The sequence below is a fragment of the Mus caroli genome, chromosome 15, assembly GCF_900094665.2.
Source record: "Mus caroli chromosome 15, CAROLI_EIJ_v1.1, whole genome shotgun sequence".
Lineage (NCBI taxonomy): Eukaryota > Metazoa > Chordata > Mammalia > Rodentia > Muridae > Mus > Mus caroli.
This window is the reverse complement of record NC_034584.1, coordinates 36,294,166-36,315,186: the sequence shown is the minus strand read 5'-3', so window position 1 is coordinate 36,315,186 and position 21,021 is coordinate 36,294,166. Positions and strand designations below refer to the sequence as shown.

At 37.8% G+C, this 21,021-nt stretch overlaps 1 protein-coding gene across 4 annotated transcripts in view; it reads right to left on the bottom strand.

Annotated features, from left to right (window-relative positions):
- The window catches only part of Oxr1 (oxidation resistance 1), a 407,897-nt gene that overhangs the window by 199,485 nt on the left and 187,391 nt on the right, over positions 1-21,021 (bottom strand). For all 4 annotated transcript variants that reach the window (XM_029469691.1, XM_029469693.1, XM_029469692.1 and 1 more), the window contains exon 3: positions 4,549-4,745. In XM_029469691.1, the coding sequence (XP_029325551.1) occupies positions 4,549-4,745 (197 nt within the window). The remainder of the gene's footprint in view (positions 1-4,548; positions 4,746-21,021) is intronic.

Genomic DNA, 21,021 nt, shown 5'->3' with positions numbered 1-21,021 from the left:
CCAGCTTATCAGAAAGATACAAAGGCAAGCAGATACAAATATAGGCAGATTCCTGAGTTCAAGGTCAGCCTGGGACACATCAAGGTTAGCCCCAGGTGTGGTACATATGGTAATTTCAGGATAGGGTCCCACCCAGCTAGTTTAGCATCTGTGTGTAACAGAGGCAATCAGATCTCTAAATGATTTTGCTATCTTAAAAGAAAACTTATGCTTGCTGTTTCCTAAGAATCAAAGGGCTGGGGCCACCAGTATGTAGATTCATGGAATAATCAAAAGAGAGCCTGGAATAAAAATGATATGTAAATTTAAAAAAATGGCTTTTGGTCTTCATGGGATGAGCTAGCAGAAAGTGGTAGCAGTTCTCTATAATTTTCGCTAGTGAGAGCTGAGCTGTCTGGAGATCTTTGGAGAGCAAAGCATCTCTTGAAGAGTTTTTTTCTTAACAGGATTTCTGACTTGATCAGATGACTTAATAGTTCTTTTGTAGCAGTTTTTCTAACATTGGTCAGAAAACCGTGAGCTATCCAGATAGCTTGTAGAATTTTTACCTGAAGAGACAGCTGTCTCAACCAGAGTTTTATGAGTAGCAAGAGAAGCTGTCTAGAGCAGAACAGAGCAGAACACACACACACACACACACAGAGAGAGAGAGAGAGAGAGAGAGAGAGAGAGAGAGAGAGAGAGAGAGAGAGGGAGGGGAGGGGAGGGGAGAGAGACATTTTTACCTAAAATGCAGTACTCATCTAGTGATTTATTTTTAATTTTTAAAGGTTCAAATGAAGATTGAGGCTTCATATAGACAGAGTAGCTTTCCCTCTACTTATTCTAAATAAGTGAAATTTTATTATACCTATTCAAAGACTGATTGTTCTATAAAAAGTGAGTTTGCATGCTATCAATTTTTGATATGATGCTACTTTTAATGAACACCTTCTATTAGGGTTAATTAAGGACAGCCATGTGTGCAAAGAAGGCATAATCTATTTCTTAAGGTTCTCTCAGTAGGAAATAGATGCTATACAGAAGTTTGTGAAAGATAACTGAGGTCAAAAATCAATTCCTAGAGAAGCTACTTACATCTCTCATTAACCTAAAGAGGCATTTCAAATTGTTCTAGCTTTTCTTAAAATAAAAAATTCTTCCAGCTTGATTCAAATACAGTGAATTGTAGAGGGCCATGGATCAACTTAGTTGTAGTACTGCACTGTACCACCAGAGGGATCCCTGGGATTTTCAGTTGTACAAATCCTGAATTGAGACACTGAAAGGTACCCTTCAAAGAAAGGGCATATTGGCCGGCTGGTCTACAGGTTGATGGGTACAGTTTCTTTCCATGAAATTATTTAGGACACTGTGGTACCCATAGAAATGTCAGTGCACTATGTCACCCATAGAATATCTCTGTTCAACCCCTATGAGGAATGGCTGTCCTGTTCAATGAGAGATCTGCCTCTTCAGTCCTAAAATGTGGAACGAATTTTGCCTGCAGAGCCTGTCATCTATGGTTCATGGTTACCTCTTCTGCATCTCTTAGACATGATTCCTCATCTGTATAGACAGAGTATAACAGAATTGTTCTGAGGATTACCTGAGATAGGATAGAGGGACTTATTTTATTCTGGAATATGAAATTCCTAATTCATCCTGTGATGGCTATTCATGATTGTCATCCGCACTCCATCTTCAATTAGCTAAAAGCCAAGTGGCTAGGTACACCTGTGAGGGATTTCTCTCGATTGGATCTTTAGAAATGTGAAGACCCACCCTAAGTCCTGATTCTTTGAGAGACGGAGTTCCACCTTAAATCTGGGCTACACCTTCCAGCAATGGCAGACGAGATAATGACCAAGGAAGAAAGAAATTTTTGCTATTTGCCTGCTTGCTCTGGATCACACTGGAGAGGTCGTTCCTTCGCTGGCATTAGAGTCCACTTCATTGGGAGCTGAAGACCAGCTGAGACACCCAGACTTGCTGACTGAACAATTACTGGAAACGTAGACTTTCTCTTAGTAGAGAGCCATTGTTGGACTATGGTCCACCACAGTCTGTCAGCCATTCTAATAAATGCCCTTTTCTTTTTGCTCTGTTCCCGAAGAGAACTGAACACAATGTGGAGTTTTGAAATGCTGTTGTCTTGTCCTAACAGTACTTTTTAAATGAAGGAATACTGAAATAGTTTTGTTTTAGGAAATGAACTTTCAGTTACATAGTTGATCTATTTTAGTCTTAAAAATAATGCTTTGCGAGTCAAATTAGAAGAGAGGTTATAGAGACAAATTAAAACTGAGAATCCAAACAACTCTTTCAACACAGTAATTAAACATGTTTTTGAAACTGATAAGAAACCAAACCATTGCAAATTCATTAATTAAAAATTTGCCATGAGGCTGGGAAGATGGCTCAGGGGGTGAAGTGCTTTCAGTGCAAGCATGAGAGTTTAGATCCCCATGAACTACACAAAAACTAGGTGTGGTAGGACATGCTTGTAACACTCGTACTTAGTTGGGTAGAAATGAGCCAGTCTTGGTGATATCCTGTTTCATAAAGTGAGATGGAGAACAATAAAAAAGACACTTGAAGTCAACCTCTGGATTTCCATGTACACACACAGGTAAGTCTACTCAACATATACATGGGCAAGCATGTACATACAGGTATGTACAGCCAATACACACATTCACAAGCACATACACACACAAGTAAGTACAGTGAATACACATATGCACAAGTGCATGTACACATAGACAAATGCACCCAATACCCACATGCAGAAACGTGTACATACACAGGTAACTACACCCTATAAATGTGTGCATAAGCATGCACACAGAGTAAATACAACAAACAAATAACCCACAGCTTACTTTTCTGCCCTGAAATTGAACTTCTAGACTTCTATTTTTCTATAGTCTTGGGTTTTTTATCCACTATGGTGAAGCTTGTTAGTGTGTCAACCTTTTTGTCTTATTTAGATGGAATAAGGAGTTTCTAAGACAGATTTTGTTTCCTGAAGGCAAAACACTTACTCTTCCTGATCAGTTCATAAATCAGAAATGTATAGAAGGTTGCATATGTGACAAACAGCAGGAGCAAAGGACCCTGGCAAACAAGCAGTGACATACGCCTTATGGGATTTTCTGGTTGATTCATTTTTTTTTTTTTGAAGTGTGCTAACATTAAATATTGAAAGTGGAAATATGCACCTGTCTGCTCTACTGTCTTATATCAATCAAAAGTTTTTGATGATAGATACCCCTTAGAACACTATGTTTTCTATCTGTTTATTATTTTTTTAAAGCCTTGAAAAAGTCAGTGAGAACACGGAAAGTTATGAGAAGACCAAGGAAGGGGAAGCAATGGAAAGCAGTCTCAACCAACAAATTCCAAAAGAGCACACAGCCTACATGAGGCATTTCATCAAGTTTGAAGGAAGCAATGCCTCATAAGAAACCAGAACATGCCCCGGATTTTAGAACTATAAACCTACTTTCCTGGTTATAATGTATAATATAAAATATATTTATGTATATTTGAATATATAAATATGTAAGTGTCTGAAATACCTGAGAAAAAATATTGTCATTTCAGGCAAACACTCCATATTGAGACTGTGGGATTTCAGGTGCCAGAAATATTCAACTTCCCCAATAGCATTTTGATTGTCTAAGCCCCAGCTCCCGCTATTTGGTCAAATGTACCCAAATTCCTCCAAATTAAGAAGTATGCAGGACTAAGTAGCCATCTTCTTACTTCATATCCACAACTTCCTACCTGCCATGTACCCACGTACAAAGCTTTTCATCTTAAATTTACCTGAAATGCTGCAAACTGTTACTTTTGAAGAATTGCTTATTCAAGGACCCACTGGAAGGCAGGTATACAGAAGTTTTTAGCTCAATGGATTTATTTCCCGTTATGTAACAGTCTCCAGCAAAGTTCAAAATTCCTGAGCACTCTTCTCTCTGGGGACACAGGAACCTAATAACTACAAGACCCTGTTCACAGCCTAGTGTTTTGTGATATGATTACTTCTGGACTCCATACCCCTAGAGTTTGCAATGCGAGAAGTCCAAACAGCTCTCCAATGTAACTTGGTTTGCTTCAGAATACAATAACTTTCTCCCTTCATAAAGGCTCCACGATAAGCTGACATCAGCCACTGTTTTTACAACCTGACAGAACAGGGTCAGAGACTTAGAAGCCCAGAGGGAAAATGAAAAGAACAAAAGCAAAATATAAGAACAGTGTGGGCTGAGGATGGCTAAAATGAAAATAGTAATACATAAGGTTAGACTCTGGAAAAATATTTCTCTTCTGTTCAGCTATAGATGGCCACCGAGCCCACTTTCTTACCCAACCTTAAGACTTTACTAGTTTTGCATCTTTCATCTCCATGTTTAGACCATATAAGAAAATGTCCACATAAACCATCAGAAAGACACACAATTATTCAACAATGAGTCATTTAACTTAACTGAGCACATCCTGCATCCATCCACAGAGCTGTCCAAGTGGCACAAGTTCACTTGTAAAAGCCCTTGCACTCACCAATGGTATAGAACCTCTTCAGTTCACTTTTTCTGGAAGGATGCTTCTGGGTGTTTGCTGAGTTGTTCTGTTCTTCTTCGATGATGGGGGTCTTGGGTGCCGGGGGCTTGCTGGCTTGTGGTGCTTGCTTCCCTGCACCACCTAAAGGGTTGAACCCTGGAGCAGTAATATCCACTGACTGGGACTTTTTCTTCAACCTACAGATGAAGAATACCACACACTGTGAATACTGATTCAGGAGACACTTGTTGCACATTGATCTGCATCATGACCTTTTATTTTTAGCACTAGAGTTACTTTTGGTTTTAAATTAAATCCTGGTCTATTTAGAAGTTACAAAACTTCCCTCTACCATTTTAAGATAATTTAGTTAAAGAGGTATTAAGGCAATTAGAAAAAATGGTTAAACCAATTAGAAAGATGTTTCTAATTATTTTGAACAGCTCATTAAGATATATCAAAACATAATGTGATGGAGGATGTCTACTATTTTAGTGATAGCAAACAATATGAGGTGGGCAGATGAAAGTAATGCCCTTGGTCCAGCAATGGGGACCACACTCATAAGCAGAACATCAGAAGCTAAGTCAGAAAGACCCTGAGATCAAGGCCAGATTGGAACAAGTAGGAAAACACTGTCTCAGAATTGCATTTGATCATCACATCTACTTCTAACAGGAACACTCCGATTAAATGTAATTATAATAAGCAATTGCAACTCAGCAAAGTATAAAAAATGAGTACATTTTAACTAATATACTAATGCCTTTCTTTCTTCTTTCTCATGTGCCGTGTGTGTGTATGCACACTTGCATGCACAAATATGTGCTGGTGCATATGCACCCATGGGCAATGGTAAGACAAGTTGACATCAATAATTTCCTTGATTGCTCTCCACCTCATTTACTAGACAAGCTGTCTTGCTGAACACAGGACACACAGACTCAGATGCCTCATTTCCCATATTGCCCCAGAGGTTCCCTGTTCCTGCCTTTCATGTTTTGGAATTACAGGTGAGTCACCATCCTCCATTTGGATTCTAAGAGTGTTTTGAGGTCTGTACTGTGGTCCTCATACACGCATGGCCAGGACATTACCCATTGACCTATCTCCTCAACTCCAACTACTAGGGATTTTTAGCTTAATCTGTTATGTTATGTTATGTTAATGATGAAAATAAGAACTTTTGTACCATTTCTTCACACATGCCCAGTAATAATAAATGTTTGCCTCACTTCTACATCTTCAAGAGAAATCAAGGTTTAATGTGAAAAACCAAAGTTATTCACAAAATATTTTGAGCATTCAAGAAGATATCACGCTTGTAAAAATTACTGTAAATGATGATTCAATTCATTCAAATGTTTAAACTCACAACTAATATTCTTAGGTCTTAAGCTTAGCTTACCTTAATGATTCTGAAAGCAAATATACCATCTTAAAAAAATATTTCATTCCCTATAGGAAGTCTAGAAATTGTCTTCATTATTAATGATCAGTACAGCTAAACACATGGAATTTCCTAAAAGTCAACCATATTTTCATGCCCTCACTATGTATTTAGGGTTTCCAGAACCCTGGATTCTACCTAATTCCTCTATGTCAGACCCTGCTCAGCACTGGGGAACTAGCTTAAGGGTGGCCTACGGAAACTTGGGTTTTAATAGCTTCATGCCATCCAGCAAAGTTCACAATTTGCCTTTAGGAGGTTTCTCCTGAATTAAATGGACAGCACAACAACCTTATAGGGGAATGTGTTCTATTGATACAATTTCATTAATGAAAGATGTATAAGTTTTAGTCAGTTAATTATCACCAATATAATTACTATCTTATTTCCTGTGTAACATTAATATCCATGAGAATATTTTATTCAAACCAGTGGAAATGCGTGTGTTCAACAACATTATTTCTGAGAAATACAGAATAAAGCCATATTGCATTCAGAACACATGCAAGACAGTGGCTAAAATGTAAAATAGTTGAAACCATGGTGATGAGAAGTAACTGGAAGTCCCATGTCTCAGTGGGAGGACACTCTGTCAAGATCACATTGGAAAAATGGCTATCCATGCCTCCTAGGGCCCCAAGTATGCATATCTTAGCTAGAAGTCATGTCTGAGAATATGCATACCAGCACTATTCATCATACACAGAAACTGAAAGTGCCTCTGAGTCTGTGGCCACTGAATTTTACATAGCAATGGGAACAGAGAGGTGTGGCTAGTGTAAGGTTCTATTTACTTAAGGCTTGAAAACAGGCAAAACTGATTCCAGCCAGGGAATCTGGCAACCTGATTGCAGGTCTTTACCTCTCCTGCTGCTGCTCCAAATGGAATCCCCCACAGGAGTCACAGAACCAGCTCTGCAAGAGAACACCTGCTACAGACAGTCTCCCTCTCCAACATATCCTGGATCTCACATTTCTTCCCCTCCTAAATTCCCTTCTCCCCTCATTGTTTAAGCCCAGCCCTCACCTCTAAGGAGGCACACTCCCAGTGAACTCCTGGGCCATTCTCACCAGTGAAGCAAGTAGGGCTCATTGCAGATCTTCTAACTTCCTCCATTCCTTGAAGTCCAATCCCTAGCTCTACAGCAGGCCTTCTGCTGTGTCCTCCTCTCACTTGCTGTTCCATTCCCAAGGGACTAATTAAACAGATAGGGACAGAACACTTTGTGTTTTCTTCCTCAAGTGATCCATTAGCCCCATAGCTAGCCCTAGCTCCATTCTAAGTCTTGGATCCCAATACTCAGAAACATTTTAACTAGTACAGAGTGACTTAGAATCTTCCCCATCCTAGATACTTAGACACCAACATAAAAACATAATAACAGTCAAGATAGAGCCCAGCAATCCAATCACAGCAGGCCTGTAAATCTCAGACAGTTGAAGCAGGAGAAAAACACCTTAACACAGCCTCTATGAAAATGACAGTGGTCCTTAAAGAGGAAATGAGTAAAATCCCTTAAAGAAATCTATAAAAGCACAGAGAAAGAAAAGGAATTAATAAAACAGTTCAAGACTTGAAAATGAAATAATATAAATAAAGAAAATCCAAACTGAAGCAAAGCTGGAAATAAAAAGACTTAGGAACTCAAAGAGGAACTACAAAAACAAAATTTGCCAACAAAATACAAGAAATGGCAGAGAGAACGTCAGCAATGAAGACATGGTAAGAGAAATGGATACCTCAGTCAAAGAAAATGTTAAATCAAAAAAAAAAAATCCTGGCACAAAATATCCAGGAAATCTGAGACACTATGATGAGACAAATCTAAGAATAATAGGATTAGAGGAAGGAAAGAAAGCCCTAGGTTTCTTCAAAAGCGAAGAAAATATTTTTAATAAAAGCATAAAAGAAAATTTCCCTATCCTAAAGAAGATGCCTATCAAGGTACAAGAAGCATACAGAACACCAAATAGACTGTGCCAGAAATGAAATTCCTGTCAGTACAAAATAATCAAAACATTAAACATACCAAATGAGGAATATTAAAAGTTGCAAGAAAAAAGACCAAGTAACACATATAAAAATCCAGACCTATTAGAATAACATCTGAGTTTGTAATAAGACTTTTAAAAGCCAGAAGTTTTGGACAGACATTCTACAGACTCTAAGAGATGAGAGATGTCAGCCCAGACTGCTATACCCAGCACAATTTTCAATCACAGTTGACAGAGAAAATGAGATATTCCATGATAAAACCAAAATTAAGCAGCATCTATCTACAAATGCAGCTCCACAGAAGATGCTAGAAGGAAAATTCCAATATAAGAAGGAAAGCTACAACAAGGTAATTCAGGGAATAAATAATCTCAGACAATCAAAGTCAAAAGATAGAGTGTTGGGAGCTATTAAGACAACACTATTGTCCTGATCTCTAAATTGGGCCTCCCCCCCCACCCCCAGAAGCAAAGGGTCAAAAGCGGGCCACCGACACACTGATTCTGAGGAGAACAACCATGGGATGTTCCAGCCCTAAGTCATCGCCAATGTCCTGACCACACCCTGATACCACCAAGTTCCTGCTTCCCCATGTAGCTGCCAAAAGAAAGAATTTCTATTGCCCCCACTCCCATAAGTACTTCTCCTTTTGCTTGTATTGCCCCACCCCTCCCACTGATAAGTATCTGTACTTCCCCTTTTGCTTGTGCATCTAAGCCTTGGGCCTTTCTCAATACATTTGGGGCCTTGATGCAATCCAGAACAGTTTCCGTGTCATTATTCGCACAAGGCCCTCGTCTCTCACTACCCCCCATTTGGTTATTAGGAGAAGGTCCCCTCGAGACCCTCGAATAACTGGACCTGCTGAATGGGTCAATAGAGCAACATTGATATATCTCCATATCAGTGGACTCAATTCCTCAATCAAAAGACATAGACTAACAGAATGGCTGTGAAAACATGATCCATCCTTCTTTTGCACCCAAAAAATACTTAACACCAAGGCTAGGCATCACCTCAGCATAAAAAGATGTGAAAAAAAATTCCAAGCTAATGGACCTAAGAAGCAAGCTGATGTAGCCATTTTAATTTCTGACCAAATAGACTTCAAACCAAAATTAATCAGAAGAGGTAAGGAAAGACACTACAGACTCAAATGAAAATTTCACCAAGAGAACTTTGTAATTCTTAACATATATGCTCCAAACACAAAGGCACCCAAGTTCATAAAAGAAATACTACTAAAGCTTAAATCACATGTTGACCCCCACACACTGATAGTGGGAGGCTTTATTACCTCACTCTCATCAAAAGACAAGTCATCCAGACTAAAACTAAACAAAGAAATTCTGGAGCTAACTGATGCTATAACCCTAACAGATAGTTAGAACATTTCCCCAAACACAAAAGACGGTAACTTCTCTCTACCTAATGATACCTTCTACCACAGTGTCCATATACTCAGACACAAAGAAAGTTTTAAACAATACAAGAAATTGAAATAACTCCCTGTATCCTATCTGACCACCATGAATTAAAGATGGAAAAACAAACAAACAAACAAACAAAACAAACAAACAAAACAACCCAGAAACAATAGAAACCTTACAAACACATAGAAACCAAACAACCCTCTACTGAATGACAAGTGAATGAAGAGATAAATTAAGAAAGAAAGAAAGGCTTCAGACAACTGAATGAAAGTGAATACACAGCATACCCAAACTTATGAGATACAATGAAGGTAGTTCTAACTGTAAATTCATAGAACAAAGTACCCACATTAAAAAAAGGAAGAGATTTCCTATTAGTAACTCAACAGCACACCTGAAAACTCTAGAAGAAAAAAAAGATACCACACACCAAAGGAGTAGACAAAGGAAATTATCAAAATCAGTGCTGAAACCACTAAATAAAGAGTTTCCCTTATGAGCAGCATTGCTGCAAAAATACTTAATAACATACATGAAAATCAAATCCAAGAACATATCAAAATATCATTGACCATGTCAATAGGTTTCATGCTAGAAATGCAAGGATATTTCAGAATACACAAATCAATAAATGCAATCCACAAAATAAACAAACTGAAAGATAAAATCCACATGTTCATTTCATTAGATGCAGAAAAGGCCTCTGCAGAAAATAAAATCCAACACTTCTCCATGATAAAAGCCCTGGAGAGAGTGTACATGGTGATACATTAACATAATAAAGGCAGTTTACATTCACCTATAGCCAACAGCCATGTACATGGAGAGAACCTCAAAGCAATTCTACTAAAAACAGGAACAAAACAGGTTTGTCTTCTTTCTTCATACCTATTCAATATGGTACTTGAAGTCTTAGCTAGAGCAATAAGACAACTGAAGGAGATTGAAGGGATATAAAGTACAAAGGAAGAAGTCAAATTATCATTATTTTCAGAGAAAAGCATAGGATATATAAGTAACCAGAAAACTACAACTGGTAAACACTTTCAGCAAAATAGCTGAATATAAAATTAATTCACAAAAATCAGTAGCCTTTCTATTTACAAATGACAAATGAACTGAGAAATAAATCAGGGAAACAACCCCTTTCATAATAACCTCAAATAATATAAAATATTTGGGGGGTGACTCTAACCAAGCAATTAAATGTTTGCATGAAAAATTCAAGACATTGAAGAAAGAAATTAAAGAAGATATTAGAAGATGAAAAGATCTCTTATGTTCATGGATCATTAGGATTAACATAATAAAACTGTCATCCTATCAGAAGCAATCTAAAGATTCATGCAATACCCATCAAAACTTCAAAATAATTCTTCTGAGAGCTTGATAGTACAACTCTCAGCGTCATATACAAACATAAAACAAACACAAAAAAACAGAGTAGCTAAACAATCCTGAATAATAAGGGTAACTCCATTCCTGATCCTAAGATGTACTGCAAAGCAAGAGTAATAAAAGCAAGTTGGCATTGGCACACACACACACAAAGAGAGAGAGAGACATGTTGATCAATGGAAATGGAGACCCAGACATAAGTCCACATACACAGGACACCTGATATTTAATAAAGAAATCAGAACCACACTTTTTTTTTTTAAAGATAGTCTCTTTAACAATGGTGCTGGTCAAATTGGATGGCTGCATATACAAGAATTCAAATACTTCCACAGTTATCACCCTGCACTAAACTCAACTCCAAATGGATCAAAGACCATAAAATCAGACAAACTGAACCTGAAAAAAAAAAAAAAAGGAATTGAGAAAATACCCTAGAACTCATTTGCACAGGAAAAGAGTTTCTGAGTAGAACACATTAACACAAGCATTAAAATAAACAATTGCATAAATGGGGCATCTTGATTCTGAAATGCTTGTGCATAACAAAGGACACTGGCATTTGAACAAATCAGCAGCCTACAAAATGAGGAAAGATTTTATCATATCAATTTCACTACACACACACACACACACATTATATATATATATATATATCAGATATCACATAAACAAATAATCAATTATAATGTGTGTAGAGTTAAATAGAATTCTCAGTAAAGAAAACTCGAATGAATGAGAAACACTTAAAGAAATGTCCAACATCCTTAGTCACCTGGTAAATGGATATCAAAACTACTTTGACTGTTATCTTACATCTGTCTGAGTGGCTAAGAGTAATAAAACAAGTGACAGCTCATGTTGGCAAGGATGTGCAGTAAGGGGAACACTCCTTCATTGGTGGAGGTAGTGCAGCCTTGTATAATTATGTATATACTAAGTATATACTATGGAAATCAGCGTGGCTATTACTCAGGAACATGGTAATCTATCTATCCCAAGATTTAGCCATAGCACTCTTGGGCATATACCCAAAGGATTCATCATCCTACAACAAAGGTACTTGCTCAACCATGTTCATTGTTGCTCTATTTATAATAGCAAGAAATTGGAAACAGTCTAGCTGTCCCTCAACAGAAGAATTAATAAAGAAAATGTACATTTACATAGTGAAGTATTTTCACTCAGCTGTTAAAAAAATGACACCATGAAATTTGTAGGCTAATGGATGGAACTAGGGGAAAAAATCCCAAGTGAGGTACCCCAGACCCAGAAAGATAATATAGTACATATTCACTTATATGTGGATATTAGCTGTGAAGTCAGCGATAACCAAGCTACAATCCATAGAACCACAGAGGGTAGGTATTGAATAAGGGACAGATAGCACAGATAGATCACCATAGGAAAGGGAAATAGAATACTTAATGACAGTTGGATGGTGAGGGGTGGGGCTAGAATTGGAGGATTGTTGGGAGACAGAGAGGGAATTGGAAGAATGAAAGCAGGGAAAGAAAGCTTAAAATCCAAGGCCATTTGAGGGGTGGTATAGAAATCTTTTACAGTAGAAACTTCCTAAGATGCATACATATACAAAGACAATCTACAGGAAATCATCAAGTTACAGGAGAGACCGTCTCCCAACTGGCTAAATGTAGCTTCCAGTAAGGAAATTGGGTCACATCTAATTGAGGTGTTGACCAAGGGGATTCCATGGCACTCCCCAAACAACCCAAGACAATATGCTGCTCACCACAAACTGACAGCAAAGCCCCATTGCTGAAACACCTTCATAACTCATTGAAAATGGAGAAGTCAAGCAGGTGCCCACATAGTGCCTTCACCCCTTTGTTCTAGAGTCTTTGGTACAGAAATGTATTCTTCATGCTACAGAAAGAGAAATGTAAACACCAAAGCCAACTACAAACCCTGTGACCTACAAATGGTTGTCCTAACTGTAAAATATGCTAGGGCAATGGTGGCACAAAGCTTGTGGGAGCCACCAACCAATAACTGATTTGACATTAGGCCCATTTCACAAGATGGAACCCACACTTATCACTACTTGGGTGACCAAGAACCAGAGACTAGATACCCCAGAGTCTTTCAGTAAAACCAAACCACTAGTCTTAAAACACAATGACAGCAAAAATACACAGTGATAAAATGACTCCTAATAAAATTCTATTATAATCCTGAATCAGTGCATTGTTCAGTTGTTATGGGTTAAAGTTCTTCCTGAAGCAGATGGAGCAAGTACAGAGACCTACAGCCCAACATTATGTAGAAAGAGAGAAACCTTGAGTGCTAAGTCCTAAATGGGATGGGAGTCTCAATAAAATCCCTCCCCTCAAAGCATAGAGAACCCTGCAACAGAGGAGGTGGGAAAAGTGTGAAAGCAGAGGGGATGGAGGATACCAAGGAAACAAGGCCTTCTAAATCAACATGTTCAAAGCTCATATGAATGTACAGAGCCTGATGCAGCATGCACAGGGCCTGCATGGGCCGGTTACCAGGTTCTCTCATTACAAACTATGACTTCCAGTTCAGTATTTTTATGGGATTCCTGTGTGTTCAAACAAGTGGGCCTCTTAGTCTTATGTTTTATTCTGGTATGTCCTCCTTCTGTGGGTTTGTCTTGTCTAACTTTGATGAGACAGCATGTGTTCATTTTAGTATATTTTATTTTTTTTTTAAACCATGATGCCCAATCCAATGTAAATCTAAAACCATGAACCAATATTTTACAATTTAAATATTAATTTTCCTTAATCCTGATATTTTGTGATATACTATGAAAAAGTGGGAGTTCAATAAACAGGCATATTTTAGTATACAACTAGATGAAGAAAAAAAAATTAGGGAACAGTTAATTAAAAGAGTGATTCCACTGTGCAATTCACAAGATGACATCAAGGTACAACAGGTATTTATCAAAGGATGCTCATTTTTTCTTAAGGAATGGGAGAAAGGTGCTATAGGAGAGCATTCCTCACTCCTCACAAGTAGGAAAAGAAAAGGATGGAGATTGGATTGAGATGTGTTTCCAGTTGAAATCTTCCAAGAGTGCTGGAAAGGACCAATGTTGCCAGTATCTACAACTGAATACAGCATAAGGCTCCCAGTAAAATACCTATTTTAGTGTTAAACAAGGAAACAAAAACCAAAAACAGAACCAGGCCAAACTACATACAATAAATATTTAAAGTGTGAGCAGGGTCATGTTAAGTTATTACATTGATGACAAATGAAGACATTGCTGGGTCTTTTAGTAATGTTTTCATGTAATCTAAGCACTGAGAATATTAACTTTATGAAAAATGTATAATTTTTGCCTCTTTCTGAGTACATGTTATAATCCATTAAATAACTCCCATGAAAAAATTGGGTGACTTTTACCCTCCTTTCAATGATGTAATGGCTAATGGCACAATGATTAAAATGAAACTCTTGGTCTTCCTGTTTCCTCCAAACAGAGAACACAGTGAAATTGGCAAGGAGGGACGAGCTCCATCTGGAAGATGGCTACTTCCCATGAGCTAGAGTGCGTTCTTCAGGGACATGTGATGAACAGAAAGGGAAGAACCTACCACCACGGAGCATTTACTCCTATGAAGTGAAACCAGCAACAGGGAACAACAAACAAACAAACACGTGACAATTGATGTGATGGCTTATATTCTATAAACTGGCACATGTCATAGTTGCTAAGGTTCTACTTTACTGAAAAAATTCAAAGTGGCCCACCACCCCCCTTTTTTTTTTTTTTTTTTTTTTTTTTTTTTTTTTTTTTTTTTTTTTTTTTTTTTTTTTGGTTTTTCGAGACAGGGTTTCTCTGTATAGTCCTGGCTGTCCTGGAACTCACTTTGTAGACCAGGCTGGCCTTGAACTCAGAAATCTGCCTGCCTCTGCCTCCCAAGTGCTGGGATTAAAGGTGTGCACCACCATGCCCAGCTCAGCCCACCACCCTTTTAAAGTTGCCTGGGCTGAGCTGAGGCTGCAAAGCCAAAGGAAGAAGAAAACACAAGCATTTTCCTGCTTTCTCTGCTTCTTCTGTAAACATCTTTCCCAAGTGAGACTTGAAGGGTGATGCTGTTTCCTACTTCTGTTAACATCTAGAGGATCCCTAATAGGTTTTCTGGCTTGGGTAAGACAAGATTTAGCACATTCTTAGAAAGCAGAATTGTGTGGGTAATTGAATTACTCTCAAGAGTTCTAAAGTCGACTATTATAGTTGACAAGAAAACTTGCTAAATGCTACCTTTGATTTCCAAATTCCACAAGGGGAGAAATCTTTCTCAAATTTAAACAATGTTCTTAATTAAATGTGCTAAATAATTGTAAATATAGCCTAATGGAATATGTAGGTGTGTGGGAGAGATAAAATATCCTCTAGTAAAATGTTACAAAAAGACACAAAGATATTCTCCTAATAGGCACTGAAAAGATTGTTCTTTAATGAAATTTGCATTTCAAAAAAATACAAAAGAGTGCCAGTAACTTTAGTGGAGAATAGGAATTGGGTAAAGAAAGTATCTTGGTTGACTTGGTTCCTACAAACAGATGGCCTGGTATTTCACAATCCTTGCTTTCTCTTGTTCTTCCCCTTGTGAACAACAAAGGACTAAGCTACACCTGTCCTCAGGCATTCTAATACGCACATATTTAACCTGGTAATAATGTCAGCATTGAAGTAGGAGGTACACTGCATTTAGTAGGAAGGAGGCTGGGTACACTCTGGAAGGGAGAATTTGCAAGAGTGCAGGACAAGAAGGGACAAAATGTTGTCACTTGCTTGGTGCACAATTTGACACTTAGATGGATAATTCTGAAATAATTCAGAAAAGAAACACATTAGTGGGTTCATTTGCATGAGCTTATACTTTTTATTTGTGGAGGCAGGAGTCAAAAGTTCAGTTCAGAGTCAGGGGAAGAGCCCAGGGCACCATGAAGAATAAAGGAGAACAGATAAGAAACTATGTGAGGAGCTTTAATCCATTTCTAACTGTAAAAATGGGGTTCAAGAACATTTCACATAAAAATTAGAAGAGGCCCAATATGTCAAAGGTGGAATATGATGTCAAAGTATCATAAATGATAAAGAAACTGGTAGAAAACCTTTAGGACTAGACAATTTAAAAAGTCAGCAGCAAAATTTGACTCTCTAATCATTTACTTCTGATTTATATTGGAATCACTGTTAATATTTGATTAAGTTTCAGTTCACGTTTTGTGTCCAATACCTAAAGCTTTGGGATTTAACGGGTACCTGAAAGCCAGAGCTTGGGGCAGTAGTGACTGAACCTGATTTCACATCACTCACATCAGAGAAAAGCAGCCAACTGAATGCTCAACTCTATTCAACAGCTCTCAACATGACGTGGCTCCTTTTGTGGTCCAGCCTTTTCTGCTGTCACTTCTCATACTGGTTGGGACTCATCCTCTTCTCTTCCTCTCACAAAATGAAACCTTCTTACCTTTAATCTTCCACTGACCAAGCCATTCTTTTCGTTTTTCCCTGTCTACCATGTTTTGAGTCTTTGAATAATCTTATTTTCCTAGTTGTCTGACTATCATGTGTTATCACTCTGGAATACGTACAAGGAATTTATAGTTTCTTTTTACCTGACTTCTTAAATGGAATTACCCCTCCATTGGTTGGTGTCCAAATTACATATGCATTATTACTAATTTAGAGTGTTCCTGAGTTCTGTACCTAAGTGAAAAACTGAACCAAACCAAATCTACTGCTCATTTACTATAGTCCTTGGATGGTAGTGGTAACAGCAGCAACAGATGATCAAATCTACAATAGTTAAACAGGCATGTTCCCTTTGCTTCAGGAATTCATGGGAATACATCATTAACACACAGTCTGAATGTGAAAGGTCTCGGACAAGCTCAGATATTTGGTCCCCAGGTGGTGGCAGTGTTTGCAGAGACTGTGCATCCTTTCGGACGGTTGCCAGGGACAGGCCTTCAAGGTAAATTCTGCTTCTGCTTTCTGCTACCTGACTGATCTGCCAGATGTGAGGACATGTGGCTATTGCCTCATACCCCTGTAACTACAGAAGATGCAGACCAACTGCCATGCCTTCCTGCCATGATGGACCATATTACTGATAACCAGGAGCCAAAATGAACCTTTCCTCCCTTATGTTACATCGGTCATGTTATTTTATTCCAGTGATGACAAAAGAAACCATAACAATATATAGAAGTCACATTTCTATATGATAGACTATTCACCTGGAATAACAGCATAGAGCTAAGACTGTAGGCATACACTTCCTAGAACTAAATCCCTAACCTCACATGAACTAGCTGTTTAGACTTGGGAAAAATTCAACATCTTCTTGTTTCAATTTTTCATTTCTAAATTGAAATATTAATACTAATGTAAAAATATTGCATGAGAATTAAAGTGACATTTGGTAAAGGTATTGGTAGAATGGTTGTTGTATACTAAGTGTCATGTTAAGTTCTTGCTTTAAACAAAAGCAAGCAAACATGAGCAGTCATTAACCATTTATACTGTTTGATATACAAGGTTTTAATGTCATGCACTATACATTATATTGATCATAAGCAATTAAGAAAAAGGCATCATATTCCCATGTGCAGAAAGGTCAAGTGAGAGTATCGAAAGTGATGAAGTGACAAACTCGGAAAGCTGGAGACCAGTCGGGACATTTAGAACTACATTTCGCTCTTAGAATTAAAAGATAGAGGAGAATTTTAGCCTTTATAATTCAGGTCTTTTAAGATCCTGAAAGATTCTTGAGCAATCGTGCTCTCACCTTGATAATGGCAGGCATGATGTAAGGCGACTTTAGACAAGAAAGCCATTGTGAGCATAAGATATGAGAAATTTGTTAAACAGGGTTGTAGTTCCAACTAATGGAATTTGAGATGCGAAGAAAAACTGTTCAAATTCACATGGTGCCAAGTGTTTCTTGTACGGTACTCAAACACAAACCTGAATGTACCTGGATAACCGTGTATCCCAAGGCTCAACACTTACAGCATTTCCTGTAATTTCCAGCAGGCCTTCTGTGGCTTGCACATCTCATTACTGCCAGAGAAGCTGTCTCCTGGAGTCCTAAAAGAGCTAATGTAAGGGTATTATTGAAACTAGTGAAGCTGCTGAGAGTGCAGGTTTTCCAAGTTAGATACTGTGGTTTCTGCAAGAGTCTCAGCTCACTAAAAAAGAGCTTTGGGGAGCAAATGCCTAAAAAAAAATTCACTTGCAAAATTAAGGGCTTTTGTTACCCCTACTATAGAGTGTAACTGAGAAGTCAGCAGCTGTAAACAAAATGAGAAAAAAAAATGATCGGGCATACTCAGTTCACATTCAGAAGAAAAGGCAAATTGGAAACTTAGGCATTGAAACAAGGAACCTGCTTCCTGGGGTGAAGAAAACAGCAATTCTGGCTTACTCCATGACTGCAGTAGCCATTTTATTCCCCCAGTTGCATCAGAAATTATCGTTCTAATTTATACTTCCAAGCCAATGCAAAGAGCTTAAATAAAAGTATCCTCTGGGAATGCAAATTAGAATTGGAGTTGTTAATAGGACATCAGAATTAGATAGCTTGTTACCATAAAATAGCTGTCTGACCTTGTCTTCATTTCAAGAAATTCATGTTTTTCAGACCACAGGTATTCACATATCAGGAATTTAACAACCAAACTACAGATGAAATAATATGCAGGAATGGTCTGCTAGAAACCCTAGTGTAAACAGGATAATTCCTTAATTCCAACTTTGAAATCAGGTCACTATAATATGGAAAGAGTAAGGGAAAGTGCTGAATCCATTGCAGTTACAGCTAAGGTAATGCTAGAAATACTAGAAATCCTTTAGCAATTTTTCCTCCCCAGTGTTAACTAAATGCTAACATAAAGAGTCCCCATTTCTCACTGAACTTTCATGGTGACATCAAGCTCCAAGTTTGCCAGCTGTTCTTCTAATATATAAACTTGGTGGCAGTTCAGAGAAAAGAGGTGAACAAAACTATTCTGTTAGAACTCCTCACCGGCAGTTCCATTTGATTACTGTGTGCATAGAGATTCTTCACACAGCACATAGAGGGACCCCTCATCATTTTATTCGTGGGACCTAGCAGAGTGCTTGGTCCAGAGTAGTTGCTGAATAAATAGTTGACTGGGTCTCACCACAAGACGATTAATCAACAAATCATGCACGAACACAGGCATGAATATAAAAACATACAAAGCAACCAAAAGTAAGACTCTGGATTATTTTTAGATGATCTACTGATTAATTTAATGGAACTATATAACCAAGCCTTGTTCCCAACCTTTTTGAGAATGGGAAATTATTTTACATTCCTACTATTATTATAATTCCAAACCACATCACCTCAACTCTCCTCTCAAGGAAACCACTGTCACTTTAAATGTTCACATGGATATACAGAAAGTTTCAGTGATAGAATAGTTCAGTATAAAGAGCAAGAACTTTGGAAACAAGGTGCTGGGTTCACGTTCAGGGTGTCCTTCATTTAATAACCTACTAATAAATATTTTAATTGTATTACTAGAAAAATATATACTCTTAGAAAAAAACATTAATAACTTTGAACACCATATTTTTGGCATAAATTCTGAAACAGTATATTAGTACTAGTAAAATTTTTATGAGATTTCCCCTTCCATGTATTTTCTGATTATGCCATTATATTGGAAGCATTCACTTTTAAATCGCACAAGTATCAAATTTATTTTGGCTTTTGCCTTGGAACTTTAGAGCCTTTTAGCTGGAAAAGCTTGAAAGTGGAAAGACATTATGTACATCTAAAGATTAGAGCTTGAGGGATTTTGAAGTCCAATTCTTCACATGTTAAAGTCTTCTATAATAACTCTTGGAGCTGAACTTTAATTTCATTACCTTTGATGAAATGATTTGTAACATATGATTGCATTCTGTTTACTCATTTAAGGAAAAAGAAATCAGAACATATGAAACTATTTTAAGACTTTAGGCTCCTAGCCAACCGTACTGATTAAAGGCATTTATTTTTATCAGGGCCTATTACAAAGACTCTGTACAAGTACATGGGTTAGTAGACTAAAAGCAAGTTTTGTTCATAAAGAACATAAAGCAACTATCCTTAACTTGATCAAGACAGGCTTCTGTGACTAGCGATGATCTGGGTAAAGTCTAGAGGCTCACAGACAAATTGACAACAAAGACAAGAAGCTCTCTTTCTAATTTCTTAAGGGCACGTGAGACAGGAATAAGAGAAAACGGGAAATGTAAAGGCTTCACTTAAACATTAATTTAGGAATTGGATAAAAAACATCTTTCTGGTTTACCTAGTATCTCATGATCTCTTTAGACCAAACCATCCTATTGACGGGTACAGAATAGATTTAAGTCACTCTAAATATTTTAAAATAAAAATGACATTTTAAAATTTTATTTAAATATCAGAATATTACTGACTGGAAACGTTTTTTTTTTCTTTTAACTGGTGGAGGTGTACCTCAGCGGTAGAGCATTTTAGTATACATGAGGTTCTAGATTCAGTCTCTAGGAGAGACAAAAAAGAAAGAGAAACATTTTTAGAAAATGGTCATCTGGGGTTGAGCAGACAGTTGCCTTGGTGATACTCTTGATTTGAAAGGACAAGAACTTGAATTTGTTGGCCAGAACTCATACATAAAAAAGTCAGACACAGGTTCATGCTTATAATGCCAGAGTCGGGGAGTCAGAGACAAGCAGATCTCTGGGGTTCTCTCACCATCAAGCTCAGATTGGTAGAGGAACTGAGCCCTGGGCCACTAAGAGACTCTCAAAAGATGGTGGGTGGGGCTAGCAAAATGACTCAAGGTAAGAGTACTTATGAGTTTGAGTCTTAGAACTTATGGAGAAGAACTAGATGTCTGTAATCCTAACTCCTGCACTGTGGGAGGAAATGGGGGAAGAGACAGGAGAATCACCTGGATGTTACATTATAGGGCGAAGTGGCAGAGACAAGTGAGACCCTGCCTCAGAAACAAGACAGAAGAAAAAACAGACTCCCGAAATATTGTCCATCATCTTCCACACGTATGCCGTGGCTCCCGTGAACCTGTACTTAGATCTCTCTCTCTCTCTCTCTCTCTCTCTCTCTCTCTCTCTCTCTCTCTCTCTCTCTCTCTCTCTCTCTCTCTCTCTCTCTGTCTCT